At 49.8% G+C, this 23,661-nt stretch overlaps 1 protein-coding gene across 3 annotated transcripts in view; it reads right to left on the reverse strand.

The window, feature by feature from the left end:
• SYT2 (synaptotagmin 2) overlaps positions 1-23,661 on the reverse strand; it is a 125,613-nt gene that overhangs the window by 14,049 nt on the left and 87,903 nt on the right. For 2 of the 3 annotated variants that reach the window (XM_017896487.1, XM_017896486.1), the window contains exon 2: positions 838-1,032. In XM_017896487.1, the coding sequence (XP_017751976.1) occupies positions 838-1,015 (178 nt within the window). In that variant the 5' untranslated portion in view covers positions 1,016-1,032. Of the gene's footprint in view, positions 1-837; positions 1,033-23,125; positions 23,333-23,661 lie in introns of those variants that run through there. The other variant, XM_017896488.1, reaches the window with a different exon arrangement.

A 23,661-nucleotide genomic window follows, 5' to 3' on the forward strand; every position in this document is an offset into this window, starting at 1 on the left:
TATGTAAGTTGCATATACTTTGCATGCCTTTTCATTAATGCCTTGCTTTTTTATTTATTTATTTATTTTTATTTATTGATTTTGCCTACTGCCCTTGTTGGCATAGCCTGCTAGCTGAGAGGTAGCAACAGGTGCATGCATAGAAGAATATCAGTTTAGCTCTATTGAGTTTTACTAGTGTGATCTATGGATCTATGGCTCACACTGGAGAGGATGGGATGATGCTTATCAGTCCCTTGGCCTCCACCCCTTGTGCCAAGTCTTGAGAGGGCTGATGCATAGCCGGATAGGCAGGCCAAGCTCCGTAAGGTTGAGTCTGGACCTAGACCACTGCTGGGCTTTGCAAAACCCAACTGTTTGGGGATAGGTCCTGAGCTGCTCTCCGTGGTTCTGAAGCACCATCTCCCACCAGTGTGGCTGCTCCCCCTTAATCTGCATCTCTGGTGTCTCCTATACAGCCTCTGCCAGAAATTCAAAAGCAGCGAGGGCTTTTATTTTCTATCTTCCAACATAAATTTCAAAGTATTATTGGCAAACTTGAATAGTGACTTCTGTTTCATAATTTTTCATCGCCTTTTGGTTTCATCTTTGGACAGTTTTATAAGAACTTTTCTTCCCCTGAGACGTTGAAGTGCATAAACCCCCTTGTTTGCCACATTAATGGCAGACCCTACTTCCCCCGCCCTGATTCCTGCAGGGGCTCTCCAAAAACCCAGCCTGAAATCTAAGCATTAGGAAAGAGCCCAGTCAATCACAACCCAGTGGTATCCCCAACCCTTCTTCACCTCCCCCAGACTCTAGCCTTGCCCCACCCTCTCAGCCACCAGGGACACTCACAGGGAATCTTGTTGATCTCATTGAAGAATTTTTCCTTCAATTTGGCAAACATGTCCTCCTGGCTCTCCCCAGGACCCCCACTCTCGGTGGAGTTGTCCACAGGTCCAATGGGCATCGTGGTGGTGGTGGTGGCAGGAGCCACAATAGGCTCCTGGTTCCTCTTGAAAATGTTCCTCATGGTGGCAGAGGGAACAGCTGGGGACGAGAGGGGAAGAGGGAAGAGTGAGCATCCCAGAGGTCGTCTTCCCCTCAGAAAGCCCTGCCCAAAGGACCAGGAGAAGCTCTTTATAGATCAAAGATATTTTGCACAATATTAACAACTCTAGTAAACCAATAATAATAGACATCATCCAATTAGTACATGATCAGCCTGGGCACCATAGCAAGACCCTGTCTTTAGAAATTTTTTTTTTTTTAATTAGGCGTGGTGGTGGCTGAAGTGACAGAGGATCACTTGAGTCCAGGAGTTTGAGGTTACATGAGCTATGGGTGACTAAGTAAAGTTCTGTCTCAAAAAAAAAAAAAAAAAAAGGTTAGTACATATATATGTCCGGCACTATGCAAAGCACTTTCTGTGCATTATTCATCTAATCCAAAACATAACCTAATGGTTTTTATTGTTTCCATTTAACAGATGGGGAAACAGGTTCAGAGAGGTTAGACAGTTTTTCCAAGGTCACTTAGCTGTAAGTTCTGAAACTGAGGTTTGAACTGGTCTGCCCAACTCCAGAGCCTGTATAGCTAAATCACTCTTCTATATCTCATTTAAATCTAACCCTCTAGGAAGGAGATAAGGTTTTACACTGAGGGCTCCTCTTTCAACCTCTCTCCTTGACTTCCAAGGATTTCCAGATACTGCTCTGCCTAGATTCTCTGCCCAGCTCCATGACGCTTGAACTCTCCTCATCCCTGACTCCAACTCCTCCTCCTGCCCTCCAAGACTCCTCAGCCCTCTGTGGTTTCTTCACCGGCTCCCTCAGTGCTCACTCAGGGTTTGTTTTGACCTCTCCTGTAGGAAGACCCACATCTCTATCTCTAGCCCTTCCTCCCCGGTCTACTCTGTAGCCCCTACTCCAGGTTCATCTCTAGCCCTGCCCCACATGCAACTGCACATTAGTTTTCCCGCATCAAAGATGTGATGTTTATTAATAACAGAACCCAGACCTACTGTAGACAATTTGGGGAGAGAGAGAAATCCCCCCTATAATTCTACCTTCCAAATCAACTAGCATTTGGGGCATTCTATGCTGGCATTTTTGCTGAATATGTTTTACATGTTGAGATCATACTATATGTAGTTTTTTTGGAAGAATTTTTACATAAAATTTCATAAGTCTTTTCCTGTATTGTTTTTTATTATTAAATAGTTACATAATATCCTACTACATGGTAACACCATAATTTGCTTAGCCATTCCATTATTAGATTAGGCAGTTTTCAACTTTTTGCTAGTAAAACACTGAGCATAAATGTTGGTCTTCATTTAAGGCAATGTTCTTACGAGCTTCCAAACTCTACCCCCCACAACTCTGTCCTCTCCACCAAGCTCTTTCTGCTTCTCCGGGTTATGCACTCATTTCTCAACTGAAAGTCCCATGAGGGCAGATCCTGTGTTGGCAACAGCACCCCTCATGCCAAGCACACAGTGGGCACTCGGGGGGTATTTGTTGACTGAGCTCCTCTGAGAGAAAATAGCAGCATACACCCACAGGTATTCCAGGATGCAAGAATAAACAGCACAACTCCATAAAGCATCCGTTTTACTGAATGGCAATTTACAGTATTTTAAAATTAAAACAAGCTGGAAATATAGAGTAGGATGCATATAGCACAAGAATTTAAAGAAAAAATGTGAGACTTTTCTCATTGCATGTTAGGGATGAGTTAACTCTCCTCTGGACTCAGGGTTCTTCTGAAGGAACGTTTTAGGAGCTCTTAAGTTCTGTCCCTTCCTTTAAAACCCTGCTGAGATCCCCTCCCCAGCCCTAGAGACTGCTCCAGCCTTAAGTACTTCTGGTGACCTGTACATTGATGCAATGTAGGTTCATTCACCAAGCATTTATTAAACTCTTACTATATGCCATGTTGAAATAGCCTTGACCCCAAAACTGGCCTTGAAGTGAAAAACCAAGGTCCACTGGACACTTCACCTCTGGGGGCAAAGAGATGGGTCTGGTTTGGCGGGAACTGCAAGTAACCACACCAGGGGATCAAGATCTGTGTCCAGGGCCTTCCGCCGTGTCCATCTCCCCTCACTTCTACCACACTGCAAAGGGCTCTGTGGCCTTTTAAAAAAAAAAAAAAACAGCTTTATTGAGATGTAATTCATATATCTTATAAGTCACCCATTAAAGTATACAGTTCAGTGCATTTTATTATATTCACAGAATGGTGGAGCAATGAGCACAATCTAAGTTAAAACATTTTCATCACCTCAAAAAGATACCCAGTCCCATTAGCAGTCAGTCTCCATTCCCATCCTCTTCACAGCTCCAGCAACCACTAATCTACTTTCTGACTCTATAGATTTGTCTATCCTAAACATTTCCTATCGATGGAATTATAAAATATGTGGTCTTTGTGACTGGCTTCTTTCATTTAGTATGATGTTTTCAAGGTTCATCCATGTTGTAGTATCAGTATCTCATTCCCTTTTTATTGCCACATAATATTCCATTGTGTAGGTAGAACACTTTTTTTTTTTTTTTTTTTTTTTTGGAGACAGGGTCTCACTTTGTCCCCAGGCTGGAGTGCAGTAGTGCAACCATGGCTTACTATAGCCTTCACCTGCAGGGCTCAAGTGATCCTCCCACCTCAGCTTCCTGAGTAGCTGGAATTACAAATGCATGCCATCACACCAGGCTAATTTTTGAATTTTTTGTAGATGTGGAGTCTCCCTATATTGCCCAGGCTGGTCTCCAGCTCCTGGCCTCAAGCAGTCCTCCCACTTCAGCCTCCCGAAACATTGGCATTACAGGCATGAGCCACCGCACCTTACCTAGAACATATTTTATATTTATCCATTCATCAATTTATAAACATTTGGGTTATTTCCACTTTGGGCTATTTTATAACTAAATATAGCTAATAATATCCCACTTGCGAGATATTATGAATAATGCTGCTAAGAACATCCATGTATAAGTTTTTGCGTGGACATATGTTTCCATTTCTCTTGGGTATATATGTAGGTATGGAATTGCTGGCTCATAACTATGTTTGACATTTTAAGGTGCTGGCACCAATTTATGTTCCCACCAGCAATGTATGAGGGTTCCAAGTTCTCCACATCCCAGACAACACTTGTTATTATGTCTTTTTGTTTACAGTAATCCTAGTGGAGGTGAAGTGGCATTTCATTGTAGTTTTGATTTGCATTTCCCTGATGACTAATGATGTTGCATATCTTTTCATGTGGTTGTGGGCCCTTTGTATGTCTTCCATGGAGAAATACCTATTCAAATCCTTTGGTCATCTTAAAATATTTTGTCTTTTCATTATTGAGTTGTAAGAATTTTTACATATTCTGCATACCAGTTCCTTGCTGAACATATACTTTGCAAACATTTTCTCCCATTCTGGGGTTATATTTTCATTTTGTGTGTGTGGTGGTTTTTTGTTGTTGTTTTTGAGATGGAGTTTCACTCTTGTTGCCCAGGCTGGAGTGCAATGGCACAATCTCAGCTCACTGCAACCTCTGCCTCCCAGGTTCAAGCGATTCTCCTGCCTCAGCCTCCCAAGTAGCTGGGATTATTATAGGTGCTTACCACCATGCCTGGCTAATTTGTGTATTTTTAGTAGAGACAGGGTTTCACCATGTTGGCCAGGCTGGTCTCAAACTCCTGACCTCAGTTGATCCGGCCTCCTTGGCCTCCCAAAGTGCTGGGATCACAGGCATGATCATATTTTCAGTTTTTAATGGTGTCCTTTGAAGCAAAAAAGTTTTCAATTTTGATGATGTCCAATTTAGCTATTTTTTTTTGTTGCCATATTTTTGGTGCTATATCCAAGAAACCATCACTAAACCTAAGGGCACTAAGATTGACTCCTGTGTTTTCTTATGGGAGTTGTATAGTTTTAGCTCTCACATTCAAGTCTACAATCTACTTATTTTTTGATATAGGGTCTCACTCTGTCATCCAGGCTGACGTGCAGTGGCATGATCATGGCTCACTGCAGCCATGGCCTCCTGAGCTCAAGTGATCCTCCAGCCTCAGCCTCCTGAGTAGCTAGGACTACAGCCATGTGCCATTACACCTGGCTAATTTTTAATTTTCTTCTAGAAATTAGGATCCACTATGTTTCTACAATCCACTTTAAATATGGCATAAGGAAGGGGTTCACATTTATTCATTTGTATGTGGATATCCTTTGGTATAGTAACATTTGTTGAAAAGACTATTCTTTCCTCCATCCAATTGTCTTAGTTCCCTTGTAAAATATCAACTGACCATAAATATGAGGGTTTATTTCTGGACTCTCAATTCTATCTGTATGTCTAACCTCATGGCAATACCATACTGGTTTTATTTTTTATTACTTTTTTTAATAGCACCTGCCTACTCTTGACCATACTGTCTTGATTACTGTAGCTTTGTAGTAAGTTTTGAAATCAGGTAGAATGGGTCTTCCAACTTTTTTTTTTTTTTTTTTTTTTTTTAGCCAAGGTCTCACTCTGTCACCCAGGCCAGAGTACAGTGGCGTGAACATGGCTCACTCACTGCAGCCTGACCTCCTGGGCTCAGTTGATCCTCCCACCTCAGCCTTCTAAGTAGCTGGGACTACAGCCCCATGCCGCCACAACTGGCTAATTTTTGCATTTTTGTAGAGACAGGGTTTCACCATGCTGCCCAGGCTGGTCTCAAACTTCTGGGCTCATGCAATCCACCTGCCTTGGCCCTCCCAAAATGCTGGTACTATAGGCATGAACTACTGTGCCAGGCCTTGTTCTTCCTTAATCAGGATTGTTTTGGCTATTCTGGGTTCCTTGCATTTCCATATGAATTTTAGGACCAGCTTGTTAATTTCTACAAAATAGCTGGAATTTTGATAGGTATTGTGTTGAATCCATAGATCAGCTCAGGGATCATATCAACAATATTGAGCTTTACATCATTTTTCCACTTATTTAGACCTTTAATTTCTTTCAAGATTGTTTTGTAGTTTTCAACATACAAATCTTGCACTTCTTTTGTTCCTAGGTATCTTATTCTTTTTGATGTCATTATCAATGGAATTGTTTTCTTAATTTCACTTTCAGATTGTTCACTGCTAGTGTATAGAAATATAATAGATTTTTGTATCTCAGTTTTGTACCCTGCCACATTGCTGAGTCTCTTTTGTTTTTGTTTTTTTGGAGACAGAGTCTCACTCTATCACTGAGGCTGGAGAGCAGTGGTGTGATTTCGGCTCACTGCAACTTCCACCTCCTAGGCTCAAGGAATTCTCGTGCCTCGGTCTCTCAAGTAGCTGTGATTATAGGCGTGTGCCACCATGTCCGGCTAATTTTTGCATTTTTAGTAGAGATGGGGTTCCACCATGTTGGCAAGGCTGGTCTTGAACTCCTAACCTCAGGTGATCCACCTGCCTCCACCTCCCAAAGTGCTGGGATTACAGGCATGAGCCACTGTGTTCAGCCAGAAATCATTTGTTCTAATAATTTGTGTGTGTGTGTGTGTGTGTGTGTGTGTGTGTGTGTGTGTGTGTTGGTGGATTCCTTAGGATTTTCTATATATAGAATCATGCAAATGAAGATAGTTTCCCATTTTCTTTTTCTTCCCTAATTGCCGTGGCTAGAACTTCCAGTCCACTGTTGAACAGAAGTGGTGACGGTGGGAATTCTTGTCTTTTTCCTGATCTTTGGGGAAAATCTTTCAATCTTTCTCCATTTAATATAATGTTAGCTGTGGGCTTTTTGTAGATGCCATTTATCAGGTTGAGCCTAGCTCCTCCATTCTACCCTTGCCCCTGAATTGGCAGTCCTCCTCCCCTTTCTGCAGACAGCTCCCCACAGCCGGTGCACAGTCCCTACAGCACCCCACCCTCTCACTCTCCAGTGTGGGGCGGGCAGGAGGCAGCACAGGCTGGGGGAAGAGGCTGAATGTAGTCCCAAGAATGCCAACCACTTGTCATTTGACTCCAAATAAATTCCTTTGTGAAACTTGATTTCCTCAATATAAAATTGTGGAAAATAATACCTACTTTTCAGAACTGCTGTGAAAAGTTAAAAATAAATTTGGTTGTGTCTGGCACATAGAGGGCATTCAATAAATGTGGGTTGGATGTGAATCTGAGAAGTGTTCACTGAACCCCGTCTGAGGCACCTGGAAGTGGCCTTGGCACAGTAGAGGGACCCAAGGTTCATGGCGGATGTGGGCTTTGTCTCCAAGACTGACCATCCAGAAATGATCCTGTAGCCAAGTAAAGCTGCTTGGAGTGAAATAAACCTGCCAGGAATGAAGATGCTGAATGTTCCAGAGGTTCAGGGAACCTGCAGGCCAGGAATGAAGGGGGAGAACTGCATCTCAGGAGTGTTGGAGTCCAAGAAAAGGAAATTAGACCTCCCTCTGTACCCAGCAGGGACCACTGAAGGGTGCTGAGCAGTTGTAAGTGGGAGTTTGTAAAGTTAGCTCCATGGGGAGTGGAGCAGGGAGGCTGGTTCCACAGACCAGAAATGGTAAGGACCTGCACTAGGGTGGGAAGGTAGGGAATGGAGTAGAGAGAACAGATGTGAGAGACACATGCATTCATTCATTCATTCACTCACTCACTCACTCAAGTATTTATTGAGCTCATAGCATGCTTCCCTCATGGAACTTACCATGCACTTCACATAAGTGCATATAAAATTGTAATTATGAGAAGTGCAGGAAAGGAGAGCCATCTGGTGGTGAGCGTCTATAATGGGGCATACCTGAACTAATCTGGGAAAGCAAAAGCGCTTTCTTGAAAAACTGATGAGTGAACTGAGACGTGAAGGGTGAGTATTTATCCAGGTAAAGAGGATATGAAAGGGCAGCCTAGGCAGAGAGCACAGCCTGTGCAAAGGCCCAGAGGTGGGATGCAGTGTGGTGAGTCCAAAGCCTGAGAGAAGGCCAGGGCAGCTGGAGTGGATGCAGGATGGTTCAGGGTGAGGTTGGCAGGCCAGGCAGGGCAGGATCAGGGGCACCATAGGCTGCATCAAAGAGTTTTGTCTTTCCCAAAGAGGAATGAGAAGCTGTGGGAGGCCTTTAAGGGTGGGGGCAGGGGTAACATGTACAAATGTATATTTTGAAAGTTTCACTTCGGCTGTAGTGAGTAAAAAGACTAGGATTGGAGCATAACTCCAGAGGAAAGGGGGGGAAAGGGTTGAAAACAACCAATAACAAATGTCTTATCATCCCTGAGCTCTTATGACAGACAGACAGTGTTCCTGGGGAATCCACCAGAGGAAAATGACTTAGAGCTGCAGAGAGGGAATGTGGGGAGTCCCTGAAGCAGCAGATTGGAGGCTTTTCCAGACTCCAGCACAACCAGGAAGCTATAGCTGCCCAGACAGCAAGGGAATAGAAGATGCCTGAGAAGGAGGCTCTTGGTCAAAGGCAGGCATGGCCAGTGGGCCCAGAGAGTGGATAGGGTGGATTCAGGGCCCACCTCTCAATTATGCACCCAGTACATGGCACCAGGTGCTGGGACCAGAAGCCTTGGGGCCATCATCCCATCCATGTGGGGTCATCCCCCACATCCCAGGTGTCTGCAAATTCATCAACAACCCACAATGCTTTCCCAACCTGGCCACTTTCCACCCTCTACCTGGAGTACCACAGTAGCCTCCTATCTGGAAGCTTCCACTCCCCTCCACTCCGCCTGATCTCCACACTGCAGCCAGACTGATCTATTTAAAACCCTCCTGTGGCTTCTTGTCACATTTAGAGTAAGATCCCTGCCTGGCCTGGCCCCTGGCTGGCTCCCACAGGCATTTCCTGTCCCTGCTGTCAGTCACTCATTTCCTGCCATGCTGGCCTCTTGCCACCAGCCACAAACCCACCAAACAGACCCCCATCCCACAGCCTTGGTACTTACTCTCCTCAGCCTAGAATGCTCTTCCTGGAGAAATCTCCCTGACCTCCCCAGGACACCATCAGCCCCCCGCTCTAGTCTTCTTTTCCCACGGTGGTCTGTGGTGCCTACAACTCGTTCCCAATTCCCTACACTCCCTTGGCATTTTTGTGGCACTCGCCTGGCAAAGTGCCAGCCCTGGAGAACTCTCACTGACAGCTTTCTCCTTCTCCATGGCTACCCCCGACTGCTGAGCCCCCTGGTGAGATCCCCCTATACTATGAGGGCAGCCTGTGTCCCATCAGCCCTCAGGATCACCCAGGCCCTCTGCATTGCACAGAAACTGCGGGAAACGCCTCCCCACCAGCTTTGCCTCCTCCTCCAGTCTCTGCAGGCCTGTGGCTCCTTCACACCCCTCCTTTATCTTTGCTGTTATTTTAAGGAAAAATAGAAGTGAGAAATCTCTCAAAATGTCCCAACCTCGGGTCAAACCACAGACCTTTCCTCCTGACCCCTTCTCAGTTTAGGGCTTTTCCTCTGGTTAAGCCAGTTCCCACTCCTGCGCAGGAGCCCTTCTGACTTCTCAGGAAGTCCTTTTCATCCCTGCCGTTTCTTGTGCCTGACATTCCCCCTTCCCTCGGCTGAGGCTGGATCAGTCCAGTTTATCACATTACCCACCAAAAATGAGCCTCACCTGCTACCTTGTTCTTCCTTTCCCTTTGTGACCACACACAGTTGCACACACATACACATATGCACACACATATACACGTGTGCACACATACACGCACACATGGTCCCCCTTTCTTCACGTTCACCTCACTCATCAGCCCCTCCGTTGTGGCTTCTGCCCCATCCCTCTGCTGAAGTAGCTGTTTGTAAATCATGGATGAGGACCACAAAGTCACTAAACCCAGGGCACATTTTCATTTTCCTTGAGCTGGACCCCCGAGCTGTGGTCACCAGCTGGCCACTGCCTGCTGTTGTCATAACTGTGACTACTCCTCCTTCGGTTGCCTCAGGCTTGCTCTTGAGGTCCTTCCCTCCTCAGCTGTGGTGTCTCCCTGTGTGGTTCCTTCCGCACCCTGGCATCAGTGCCATCCTCTTCTGTCAGAGTCAAGCCACTTCTGAGCTCCAGGCCCACAGGTCAATCGGCCCCCAACATAGCCATCTAATCTCCTGGGTCTCCTCTTGCTCACCTCCAGTCAGTTCCGTATTTGCCACCAAGGCAATCTTCATAAAATGCAAAACCAGTCATGTCGCCATAATGAAAAGCCATCCCAGGGAGACAGGCCAAAAGCCCTAGCGTGGCCTACAGCCCCTCATGCTCTCCATCCAGCAGCACCTCGGCTTTCCCTCCCTGGGTTGCTAACACCAGCCCACACTCCTTGTTTCCCCTAATACACTGTATTACCCTCCTCAGGGCCTTTGCACATGCTGTGCCCCCTTCACGGAGCCAAAGCCTATGATACAGTTTGGATCTGTGTCCCTGCCCAAATCTCATGTCAAATTGTAATCCCTCATGTTGGAGGTGGGGCCTGGTGAGAGGTGATTGGATCACAGGGTCAGATCTAGTGATAGTGAGTTCTCATGAGATCTGGTCATTTAAAAGTGTGTAGCGCCCCCCAAACCCCGCTCCCCTGCCTCTTCTTCCTGCTCTGGCCATGTGAAGAGCTGGCTCCCTCTTCACCTTCTCCCATGATTGTAAGTTTCCTGAGGCCTCTCCAGAAGTCAAGCAGATGCCAGCATCATGCTTCCTGTACAGCCTGTGGAACTTTGAGCCAGTTAAACCTCTTTTCTTTATAAATTGCCCAGTCTTAGGTGTTTCTTTATAGCAGTGCAAGATCAGACTAATACGGTCTACACATCTTTCTCAGCTCAAACAGCACTTCCCTCCCCCACACCCATGGCTCCCTCCTCCCCTACCCTGCATCAAGGCCCCAGCCACCTGCTTTCCCGGCTCTCCATTCTCATCCCCATGGTACTCATGCAGCTTGTGACTGTATAAGCAACCACCTCATTTGTCTTGCTCACTGTTGTCACTCTAGTGCAGGCATTGGCCAACGGCGGTCCAGGTGCTAAATCCAGTCCCACACCCAATTTTTGTAAATAAAATTTTGTTGGGATGCTCACTCGTTTATGCATTTTTTTTTTGTTCATTTGTTGTTGTTGTTGAGACCGAGTCTCGCTCTGTCTGCCAGGCTGGAGTGCAGTGGCACGATCTTGGCTCACTGCAACCTCTGCCTCCTGGGTTCAAGAGACTCTCCTGCCTCAGTCTCCCAAGTAGCTGGATTACAGGTGCCCACCACCATGCCCACTAATTTGTTTTAGTTTCATAGAGATGGGGTTTCACCATGTTGGCCAAGCTGGTCTCGAACTCCTGACCTCAAGTAATCTGCCCATTCAATAAATATGTGGGTCTGTAAATGATCAAGCAAGACAGACTTTAAGATTGGGTCATATTATGTCATTTCACAGAAGACACTGAATTCTGTGGGGAAGTGGCCTTCCCAGGGTACCCCGGCAGTATAGGCTGGCTCTGGGCCCAGGGGTCCTTCCACAAACCATGTTAAGACTCATTTGTCATCAGGCTATATCCAGGGACACACACCCAAGCATAGATTGGGAAGGAACCAAGGCCTGGTGTGAGAGAGAGTGTGTGCGTGTACAGTGAGACCCCAAAGCTGGCATGGGAAGTGGGGGCATTGCACACAGCTCTGGGAACTGCTCACCCTTCCTCTCCTCTTGCAGTAGGCCTGGGACCATAGAGAGTCAGACATACCCCCTTCTGAGCCATTTCACCTCAGGTGGTTTTTTTCACCTCTCTGAGTGTCAGACTTCTTAACTATTGGAATGCAGCTTTTATTCCTAAACCCTTGAATTGAGGCTGGGATTAAATGAAATGTTGCATGGGTAGTGACCACATGTCCTTCCCACAGCCCACAATCTGCCCAGCATGTAGAGAACCACTGCTTATTTTTCCAAGGCTGCCCTTGGGTTGCATTTCCATTTTCCCTGGAAGACACTCCAGTAGCTGAGAGACCAAGATTCCCTCGGCAGACTCTCCTTCTGATGTGACCCTTACCGCCTGGCTCTACTGTTCCTTCTAGAGTCAGAGGAGTAAAAAAAAAAAAAACAGGAAAACAGCAAGAGCCCGTTCATACCCCGCATGCCACCTGAGACTCCTGGAGGCCCAGAGAAGTGAAGCCAGTTGTCCAAGGTCGCACAGGCATTTGGTGGAGGAAGAATCTAAGTTCCTGGACCCCCAGTCCAGTGCTTCCTTCCACAGCCCAGCAGCCTCCTCTGCCTCCAGGACTATTTCCCCCACTCTAGAAGGCAGAGCTCCCATGGCTAGGGAGGAATGGCAGCGAGAACGGTGTGAGGGAGAGCCAAATCCTCAGAGACTCACAGCTGCCCCGGCTCCCGCATGCCTGGGAGCTGCAGTCCTGGGGAGAGCAGCCAGCTGGAAGACTTGAGGATGATAAATGGATCAGGGTACCAGGGCTCCCAGGACAGAGTGAACTCCTGCCTGGTCAGAATCACCCAAGCAGGAAAGCATGAAATGGCGCCATTAGGTGAAGGCTGCAGCTGTCCGGGGGTGGGAGGCTGGGGGTGGGGAGAGATGCCTGCTCCCAGCCTGCCGGACCACAGGTCAAGGTCTGAAGAGGGAGGGGCCTGGGAGGCCCCATCAAGGGAGAAGACATACAAGGGCAGGGACTGAGGAAGGGTGGCTCAGGCTTGGCCTGCATCAAGACCCCCTGGGGAGTTTGTTAAAATGCAGACCCTCTGCCATTGCACCCTGTCCCCCAGAGCCTAACTCAGAAAACTCAGTGGACTGGAATGTGCCCAGGGATCTGCATTGTAACAAGCACCCCATTTCCTCTGATGCAGGTGATCTGGGCACCACACTTTGAAAACATGAGGTTCTAAGTAATTAAGAAAGATTTGCCAGAGAGGTCAAAGTCCAAGCCCAGGTGCTGGAAGTAAAATAAGCCTCAAAGGCACTGTGCACCTGGAGGGCATCAGGGCAGGGCGGGCAGGAAGACACTGGTGGCAACAACAGGTTCAATCACCATAGCTCTGTTTGGTGAGCACAGAGATGTTCTCATCTAACCCACCTGGGGGGAGGGCACGATTACCACCGTCATTTCAAAGGCAAACTCTGCCCAGACAGGTAGGAAGTGACCTGCCCAGGGTCACACAGTTGGTCAGAGTAAAGATCCCGGTCTAAATTTGACTGAGCCCAGGTATCCTGCTCAGGAGCAAGGTAGGGGGCCCAGTCCTCAGGGAAAGCCCAGGAAGGGGGAGTCTCCAATAGTGGGAAATGATGCTGGAAAAACAGGGGTAGACCAGAAGCAAGGCCACTAAACAGAATCCACACAGGAATTCCCTTCTCCCCCGGTCCACTGGCCGCTGTCCTGTCTGCCCAGGATGGCCACTTGGCCCCTGTGATGGTGTCAGTCCCAAGCACTCAGGCCTCTCCAAGTGGCCCCAGGGTTGGGAGCAATGGGTCCAGGAGGAACCATGCTTGGCATGCATGTCCCTGCACAGACCCTAGAACACGCTGGGGTCTCGGGGTACTAGTTAACTGCCTCTGGCCCCCTTTGCTAGGGAGAACAGCCACATTTGGCCTAGGGTGGGAGAGGAGTTGGGGAGCAGGTGACAACCTGGTTGGCTTATCCTTTATCTTATCCTTTTTTTTCTATCATGTAGAGAGCTGTCAGGGCAGAGAACAGGACTTCAGGTGAGTATCAAGAATGCTCTCAACAGAGCCTAGGGATACACCGAGATGGGGAGTCAGGGGGAAGGGGCTGCCATCTCTTCCTCCATTATGAGCCCTCTTATTACAAGCAGAAACAACATGTCTGAAGGCTCTTTTTCCCTTAACTCCAAGCACCCAGATGTGCTCAGAGCTCAGCTGCAGTTCTTGTACCTAAACTAAAGGGAGACTTGATTGACAATCAAGTTGAGTAGGAGGGAAGGGGAGCTAGGCTGGAGGAGGAAGGTGGGGTGAGACGACCTCGCACACTCACACTCACACTCTCAGTAATTCTGGGATGTTCTGCTTCGAGGGTCTTCATTCTGCCCATGGTCAGCCCATGTGGGAGTATCACAGAAGGCCCAGATGCCCTACAGCTTCACTCTGTGGGTGAACAGGGAATGATCTCCAAGGGAGATAGTGAAAGAATCGGCATGAAGGGGAGTGAGCATGGTACCTGGGTAAAAGGGTGAGGGAGAAGTCTATGTACGATTGTATGCTTCTATATTCACAGCACAGCTCTGGAAAGGTGCATAAGGAATTCATGACATTAGTTGTAGTTGCTTCTGGGGAGGGGAGTTGGGAAAGGAGGAACTAGAAAATATTTCACTAGATATCTTTCTGTATCTTTAAAATTTTGAACCCCACGAAAATCTGCCAGTCTCTTCCACCCTCTGGTACTTCAGAACCCTGGAGCTGGATCCTCAGCCTTGCGAAGGAGAAAACAAATGAGGGGGGTTTGTGTATTTTTAAATTTATTTTACTTTATTTTTTAGAGACAGCGTCTCACTCTGTTGCTCAGGCTGGAATACAGGGGCGTGATCATAGCTCACTGCAGCCTTCAAACTCCTGGGCCCAAGCAATCCTCCCACCTCAGCCTCCCAAGGAGCTAGGACCACACACGTGCGCCACCATGCCTGGCTAGTTTTTAAAATTTTTTGTAGAGACAGGGTACCACTATGTTGCCCAGGCTGGTCTTGAACTCCTGGCCTCATGCGATCTTGCTGTCTTGACCTCCCAAAGTGCTGGGATTACAGGCGTGAGCCACTGCACCCAGCCAAAAGAGAGAACAAACAAGTGGGTTTGTGTAGCTCACCCAGGAATCACCCAACCTGCTCCAGGTGGGCGGCATGCTGCAGGGAGAATGCCACCAGGACCTGCCCCCCTCACCCTCAGAGAATACCTGGGCTCTCACCTTGCCTCTCTTCTTCCCTACAAAAAGTCAGGAGACCAGAAGCCCTGATGTCTCCTCTAGCAGGCTTCTGGGATCCCTTCGTGTGCCCCCAAATGAGACTGCCTCCAAAATGGGATCCCGATGCCACATCAAAGATGGGTAAGTTCGATCCTCACCCTCACCAAAAGTGTGTGTGTGCACGCGTGTACACACACACACATTCACCATCAACTGCCAACCCAAACCAATTAAATATGATCTGGGGATTAGGTACTTCTGTGTATTATCCCACTCAGTACTGGCCTCGGTTAATACAGATAATGGAGAGCTGACTGGATACAGCTTACAGTATTTAATCTTTCCTGGCATTGTATTTGCAGAAGCCAAAGTAATGAGATGGAAATAGGCTAACCAGCAAGACACCTCTCACCGAAGCTCGCAGGCTAAAAAGATCAATACTTAAGGAGAAATGTATGTCTTTATGTTTTGCACCAATGCTTCAGTCCAACGTTTGGTCCTGGGAGGCTCAGGATAAAGTTTTAATGAATTAATTTTCTAGCTCATTCTGAAAATAAATTACCCATTTCTTTGAGTTCCTTGTGTACCGAGGCCTGATGAGCCTTCTTGGTCAGTCCACGCACACCTCCACTTTGGAGCAAGGTTGTCATTCCGCACGCATAGAAGCAGAGTCTGTTCTTGACTGGCCCTGGGGAAGCTAACAACTGCTGGGTTCCTGAGAGTTGGAACGTCCTTCTAGAGTCTAACTTCAATCTCTCCTGCTGCATCAACACTCATTTTCCTTCCCTCGCGTCTACGCTGAGATCAGCAATCCCAGGCCACCTGATGGGCGCCTCAGAATCCAATGGCTGAGGATTGAGCCTTTCCTGCACCAATCTTGGGCTGGCCTGTTAGCCTCCCTGTGCTTGTGCGGCTGTGTGTAAGTGAGGGTTAAGCATCCCTGCCCTGCCTGCCTTAAGGACGGCTTCCATGATCAAAGGTGAAGCCTCCTGAATAAGGCTCTGTAAACCTGCAGCATCTCACACCTGCCTCGGATTATTTCTCTCTGAACCTACACTCCAGGCACGGATACCCTTAAATCACAGGCAAATATTAATAAAACCCAGCCTGTGAGGGCTGAGGGACTCTTACAGACAACGCAGTCCACAGCCCCTTTTCAAAAACAAAGAAACCGAGGCCCCAAAGGGAGGTGGCTTACCTCCATCACACAAACAACACCGCTAAATGGTAGTGGAACTGCCTGAGTTGTCAATTCCTGGAATCCAGGCCTTTGTCGCCCCTCAGGCCACGCCGCCAAGCCCTGACTCCATTTGATCCTTGGCTAACTCTTGTAGGGTGCAGGGGTAGCAGTGGTGAGGGGGCAGAGGGATGCCCTGGCCAGGCCAAGCCCCTCAGCACACCCTCTGCTCTGCCACCCTGGCCAGGATCACAACGTGAAACAGGACAGAGGAGTCCGCGATCCCTCTGGGAGAGGAGCTGGAGCCGGGCTCCCTGGAGAGGGAGTTAACACTGCAGCGAGGCGCACTCTAGCCAAGGCGGAGGAGTTGCTGAGTCATAGTCCAGCCGCCTGGCCAGCTCTGAAGGCCTGCGGGGGCCCCCAGCTGCTCCCAGCCCAGGGGGCTGCCTCTGGCCCCCAGACAGGCTGCCTTCCCACCTCCTTCTCCAGAGACTCAGAATCTTGGGCCTCCAGGGTTCCCCACTCCCTAGCACCCCACATCTCCCAAACCCACAGGCAGCTGTCCTGGGGCAGAGGAGAAGGTCTTCCACTGGTTGGGTGTCAAGATGCTTGGGAGCAGGCTGGGAATGGTGGGGGACCCCGAATGAGTGATTGAGTGCAGACAGATGGAGGTTTGGGGACCAGCAAGCCCGGGGCTGCCTGGTGTAGGATATGGAAAGTGTGTCCGGGGGGGCTGCACCCGTGGGCCCCAGGAGGTCTGTTGTGCACATGCTCTGAGTGTGAGGGAAGACAGGTAGGACCGTGGGGGTCTGCCCTGGTCGTGCTTCCAAGAGAGGCGCTGCTTTCTGCAGAGCACGTGGGCAACTGCCAGCTGGGGGAGCGCTCACCAGGGGAAAGGGGAGCTCTCTGTGGCTTAGCAGTGATGAACCAGCACAATCAATGGATCCTCCGGCCACAGTGTGAGCAGCTCTGCCTCATGTGAGACACAAAGCACCTTCCAGCACAGTCCCGATATCCTTCATGCCAGATGCACATCTTCAATTTCAGTTACATACCATTACAAATTGATGCATTTTCTTTCTGACTAAATGTTACAAGGTTTGAACACACTAGCTCTGCCGAGCACCGCCCCTCTAAGGGACGGGGTTAGAGGTGTGGCACAAAAGCAAACTAGCCTTTTAATAGGAGTGCGTGAGTGTGGTGGTGTGTGTGTGATGTGTGCATATGTGGTGTGTGCATGTGTGTGGTGGGTAGGGGTGTATGTGGTGGTGTGTGTGTGTAGGATGTGTGTGCTGCATGTATAGTGTGTAATGTGGGGGCTAGGGTGTGGGGGACAGTGAGGTGTGTGTATATAATGTGAGAGGTGTGTGTGTGATGTAGAGGTGGTGTGGGTTGGGGTGGAGGGTCTAGTGGGGTGTCGGGGTATGTGGATAGTGGTGGGTAGTGGCATATGTGTGGTGTTTACATATGTGTGGTATGGGGGTATAGTTAGTGTGGGATGTGTGTCAGTACGTCTGTGGTGTGTGTAATATGTGTATGTGTTGTGGTGTGTTGTGTGTAGTATGTGTGTGATGTGTAGTAGGGTGTGTGTGGTGTGTCTAGTGTGTAGTGGGGTGTATATGTGTGGTGTGTGCATGTGGTGTATGTGGTGTGTAGTAGGGTGTGTGCGTGGTGTATGTCTGTGTGGTGTGTGTGGTGTGTAGTAGGGTATGTGTGGTGTGTACCTGTGTGGTGTGTGGTAGAGTGTGTATGTGATGTGTGTGTCTGGGGTGTGTGGTGTTTAGTAGTGTGTAGGATGTGTAGTAGGGTGTGTGTGTGGTGTCGTGTGTGTGTGGTGTGTGTGTGGTGTGTATGGCATGTAGCACGATGTCTGTGTGGTGTGCAGTAGGGTATGATGGTGTGTGTGCGTGGTGTATGTGGTGTGTAGTAGGGTATGTGTGGTGTGTGTAGTGTTTAGTAGTGTGCATGTGGTGTGTGTGGCGTATAATAGGGTATATGTGGTACGTATCCATGTGGTGTATAGTAGCGTATGTGGTGTGTGTGTCTGTGTGGTGTGTGTGGTGCTTAGTAGTGTGTGTGTGGTGTATGTGGCGTGTAGTAGGGTGTATGTGTGGTGTGTGTCTGTGTGGTATGTGTGGTGTGTAGTAGGGTGTGTCTGTGGTGTATGTCTGTGGGGCGTGTGTAGTGTGTAGTAGGGTGTGTGTGGTGTGTGTCTGTGGTGTGTGTGGTGTGTAGTAGGGTATGTGTGGTGTGTATGTGGTGTGTGTCTGGTGTGTGTGGTGTTTAGTAGTGTGTGTGGTGTGTGGGGTGTGTAGTAGGGTGTGTGTGTGGTGTGTGTGTGGTGTGTCATAGGGTGTGTGTGGTGTGTGGGTGTGGTGAGTAGTAGGGAGTATGAGATGTATGTGGTGTGTGTGTCTGTGTGGTGTGTGGTATGTAGTAGGGTGTGTGTGTGGTGTGTAGTAGTGTGTGCTGTGTGTGGTGTGTGTATGGTGTGTGTGATGGGTAATAGGGTGTGTGGTGTGTGTGATGTGTAGTAGGGTGTGTGTGGTGTGTGTCTGTGTGATGTGTTGTAGGGTGGGTGTGGTGTGTAGCAGTGTGTGTGGTGTGTGATGTGTAGTAGCGTGTGTGTGGTGTGTAGTGCTTTGTGGTGTGTGTGGTGTGTGTGTATGGTGTGTGTGATGTGTAGTAGGGTGTGTGTTTGGTGTGTGTGGTGTGTACTAGGGTGTGTGCAATGTGTGTGGTGTGTGTAGTAGGGTGTATGTGTGGTGTCTGTGTGGTGTGTAGTAGGGTGTGTGTGGCGTGTAGTAGGGTGTGTGTGTGGTGTGTAGTAGGGTGTGTGTGGTGTGTCTGTGTGATGTGTCATGTGTAATAGGGTGTGTATGGCATGTAGCACAGCGTGTGTGTGGTATCTGGTGTGTAGTGGGTGTGTGTGGTAGTAGGGTGTGTGTGATGTGTGTCTGTGTGGTGTGTGTGGCATGTAGTAGGGTGTGTGGTGTGTCTGTGTGGTGTGTCTGCGTGGTGTGTGTGTAGTGTGGTGTGTGTCTTTGCGGGGTGTGTGGCATGTAGTAGGTTGTGTGTGGTGTGTCTGTATGGTGTGTCTGGTGTGTATTAGGGTGTGTGTGGTGTGTAGTAGGTTGTATGTGTGGTGTGTGTAGTAGGGTATATGTGTGGTGTCTGTGTGATATGTAGTAGGGTGTGTGTGGGGTGTGTAGTAGGGTGTGTGGTGTGTCTGGTGTGTGTGGCGTGTAGTAGGGTGTGAGGTGTGTGTATGGTGTGTGTGTGGTGTGTATGGCACGCAGCACGGTGTGTGTGGTGTCTGGTGTGTATTAGGGTGTGTGTGGTGTGTAGTAGGGTGTGTGTGTGGTATGTGTGTGATGTGTGCCTGTGTGGCATGTAGTAGGGTGTGTGGTGTGTGATGTGTATCTGTGTAGTGTGTGTGGCATGTGTGTATAGTGTGTATAGTGTGGTGTCTGTGGTGTGTATGGCATGTAGTAGGTTGTGCGTGTGGTGTCCGTATGGGGTATATGGTGTGTAGTAGGGTGTGTGGTTTGTGTGTGGCGTGTAGTAGGGTATGTGGTGTGTGTCTGTGTGGTGTGTGTGGCATGTAGTAGGGTGCGTGTCTGTGTGGTATGTGTTGTGTGTAGTAGGGTGTGTGTGTGGCATGGGCTGGGAGTGTAAGGGGAGGGGGCGTTGCCAGTGTGTGAGAACGAGGACGCGGGCAGGGGCGCGGGCAGGGGCAGGGGCAGGAGGAGCCCTGGCTGGGTTGCAGGTGCCCCAGCTCAACCTGCAGGAAAGTAGCTGGAGAGACCACCGCCTCCTCCCCAGCCCACTTCCTCCCCACGGCCCGGCGAGGAGACCTAGTGGTGCCCCCTGCTGTCCGTCCAGGAGCCTGCCGCCTGCCTCCAGCCCCATCTCCACCCAAGCCAGGCCCACGCTCTCCGCACACAGCCGCACCCCAGCCAGGCTTCACTGCCTCACAGGCCCCGAGTCAATGCTCACACCCTGGAAAGGAGGAGGTGGGCAACCGGTGGGAGGCTGGAGGCAGAAGGAGGCTCCATTAACCCAGTAATGGAGCAGGACATCAGCACCGTGGCGTCTGCTAGCTGGCAGCACCGGGAAGGGGGTCCTGTTTCCATCTCAGGCCCAGCTGAGATGGGTGACAGCAGCCAGTGCAGGGACATGGCAGAGAATGCCAGAAAGGCTGTGTATATGTATGAACACCATCTCTGAATGTATAAACATGCATGAACTGGCACTGTGAACATGTATGCAAGCAAACATTGTGTGCAGGTGCGTTACACTGCCATATGTGGGAATGTGAGAAGCCCCAGGGAAGGGAGGGCTGGGGGTCTCGGGCCACACCACTTGTCCAGGAAGCTGAGGTGATAGCTACAGGCCCTGTATGTGGGTAATGGGAGGGGGTGGACTACGGTGCAGGTCATCTTACAGCCTCGGGGTTGGAAGAGACCACAGGGTCACCAGCCCCTACCCTCCCTCTGCAGCAGCGGCATCTCTTGCCAGACCCTCTGTCTCCAAAGGTGGCACGAGGTCTGGGACCTGAAAGAAGTATCAGGAGACCTGGTTTCTCTCCCCTTCTTTCCATCCTTTGGAAAGTGGCTTTGCATCTCCCAAGATAGCCTCTCAGCTTTCATTTTTATGTTTTTGAGACAGGGTCTCACTCTGTTGCCCAAGCTGGAGAGCAGGGGTGCAATCACAGCTCACTGCAGCCTCCACCTCCCAGGCTCAAGGATCATCCCGCCGCAACCCCCATGAGTAGCTGGGACTATAGGGGCACCACCATGCCTGGCTATTTTTTGTAGAGAAGGGGTCTCACTATGTTGCCCAGGATGGTCTCAAACTCCTGGGCTCAAGCAATCCACCTGCCTCAGCCTCCCAAAGGGCTGAGATTACAGGCCTGAGCCACTGCATGCAGCCTAGATAGGCTCTCAGCTTTTAAAACCCAGTGTTCTGAGATGCTTGGAGAGTTCTACCTCTGAAGGTGAGTGGCACAAAGGGTGGTGGGGTCATGAGAGAATGCAGGCTTTAGAACAGCTGGGGCTGCTTTCCAACCTGACACTTAGCAGCTCTGCAGCCCTGGGAGATGAGTTCATTTCCCTGGGATCATTTCTTAGCTACAAACCAAGGGTCAAGTGCCTGTCTCACAGGGATGTTGTGAGGATTGAAGAGACCACGTGTGCTGGCACAAAGTGCACCCTAAATAAATACTCATTTCCTTTCCTCGGTTTTCCTCTCAGTGGGGCTAGGCTGAGTCCATGCTGACCGTGGACTCAAGGACAGACCTTGTGTTCCCCATAACGAGGGCTGCAGTGCTCGCCAAGCCAGGGATTCTGAGCCAGCCTAGGAGGGCAAGGGTTGTTGCAGAGGTTGTGCGGCTGGGGAGCCTGAGGCCCAGAATTCTCTTCCCTGGCTCTGTGTGTTCCTCTGGCAGAGACTGTGTCACTTCTGCCTGGTGTCAAAGGTACTTGTATAAGCAGCTCAGCTCCCAGAGGACCACTAGGGCTGTGAGGTGGAACATGTCTTGTTTATGACTGCATTTCCTGCCAGCTCCCAGAGGAGCAGCTTGATTGCTGAGCCTGGCAGCAGGTAACAGAAGAGGCGGGGGATCTCACCAGGCACTGCCCCCCAACTCTGGCAACCTCCGTCCCACCAAGCTCCCTGCCAAAGGAGAGAAGAGAAACCCCAAAGGTGAAAAACGCACCCTGTCTAGGTCAGACCCTGACACCGAGGGCCTGAGTGGTCATGGGGGGTGTGTGAACAGGCAGGTGCACTGCCTTGCGGGGCTCCACTATAGGCAGGCAGGCCCGTGGCTCCCCACGGGGAAAGGAGGTCCAATGCAGCTCAGGTTCTCCAGAGAGTAATGCGCAAAGGAAGGGCATGAAGACCACTTCCCTGGTTAATGAGGGGCTGACCAAGAATTGTCTGCCTTACTCAACCTTGAAAATAACCCCTGCCCTGTTTAATTGCTTAAAAATCCACTCTTTCATCTGATCTTCACTTTCCTTTCCTCCAAATCCTGTGGCAGGCTCCATGCTAAGTGCTGGGAATACAAGATGAATAAAACCCAACCCCATCCTGAAGCAGCTCACGGGGAGATGACAGAGCTCAGGCCTTTGGGAGGTGCAGCAGATGTGGTTCCGCCCCTTGACAGAGGAGACAACTAAGGCTCAGAGATCAGCTTGCCCAAGGCCTCACGGTACACTTGAACCCTGACTTCCTAGCACCCAGCCCAGGGCTCTTTCCTTCCCAACAAAGAGCCCCAGTGAGCTCCTCAAGTACACTGGGAAGGTGGGTCTAACGGGAAGATCACAAAGGCACTGGGCTCAGAGGTAGGTGCCGGAGGCAGGGAGGGAGACCACCATGCCCACTCCGTGCCAGCAGCGTATTTCATTTCATCCGCGCCCTGTGAGGTGGGGACTGTGATTCCCATTTTGTAATTGAGGAAACTGGGCCTCAGAGGGAATGAAACAGGTGGTTCGCTCACAGCACCCTTCCCCAGAGGATGGAAAGAACTGTACTCCCAGGTAGCAGAGTAGCTCGCTTTGGGCCACACCGGGACCTGGGAGAGGTCATGAGACATCTGGGAAGCCCAGCCTGCTCTCAGTGGGAGCTGGGAGCCAGCACCCAGGCAGGGAGCCAGCCAAGGAAGGTGCAGTCTGGTCCTCCCGTTTCCAAGAGCGCCTCCATCCTTCCTTCCAGATGCTGGCCAGGCCCCAGGGACAGAGATGTGCCCATCACTCTTCAGACAGAGATGCCCATTATCACCAACACCTCTGACAGCTCATGGTCTCCAGAAACTAAAGTGGAGCATGCAAGTCCCGGGGGCACAATTAGGCTTCCGAAGAAGCCAGCTCTCTCCTGCCTGACCGGGGGCTGGGACAGACATGGGAGATAGGGGCCAGGAGGGATGAACCATCACCTCAAAGCACCCATGAGCTGGAGGAGGGGAGCAATGAGGGGGAGAATTCCAAATTAGAAAGTCTCAACTTGGAATTCTATGTGGATCCAAACCTAGAAGACAGCTCTGCTGAGGAAGAGGAGCCAAGTGAAACACCAGGTGCAGCCAAGTGGGGTGAATTAGCACCTGGGCTCTGGGCAGACTGACCTGGATTGGAGTCTTGCCTCTCCCACTTTTAGCCATGGGAACTTGAGCAGGTTGCTTAACCTTTCTGGGCCTCAGCACTCCATCTGCAAAATGGGAATGATAATGGAAGCTGCCGCACAGGGCTGTGAGGCTTAGCAGCACTGTATGGCATTATGTCCACGGCCGGTTCCTGAGCCGGGCTGGGCATGGGCCTATCAGAAGCACACAGGGATGGCTCCAGTGAAGTGGTGGGGCAGCTTCTCTGCTAACCTCCTATTAAGGACCAGGTTAAGCCAACACCCTTTTTTTTTTTTTTCCTGGGATAATTCAGGTCTCTCTTAATAAATGGTCCTCCTTCTACCCATGCCTTTAGCTCCAGCCCAGATGGCCTTCTTGATACCCACCTCTAGGCCAAGTCCTCTCTTCTGAGCCATTGCACTATCCCTGGCTTCTTTCCTGCCCCTGTGTCCAGACACTGCCAAGCCTTTCCCCTTCCTCCAGCCCACCTTCCCCAATACTCAGGCCTCTCAGCAGCCACAGCTTCTCCAACCGTGGCT

This window comes from Rhinopithecus bieti, unplaced genomic scaffold (genome assembly GCF_001698545.2).
Source record: "Rhinopithecus bieti isolate Rb0 unplaced genomic scaffold, ASM169854v2 scaffold_24392, whole genome shotgun sequence".
Lineage (NCBI taxonomy): Eukaryota > Metazoa > Chordata > Mammalia > Primates > Cercopithecidae > Rhinopithecus > Rhinopithecus bieti.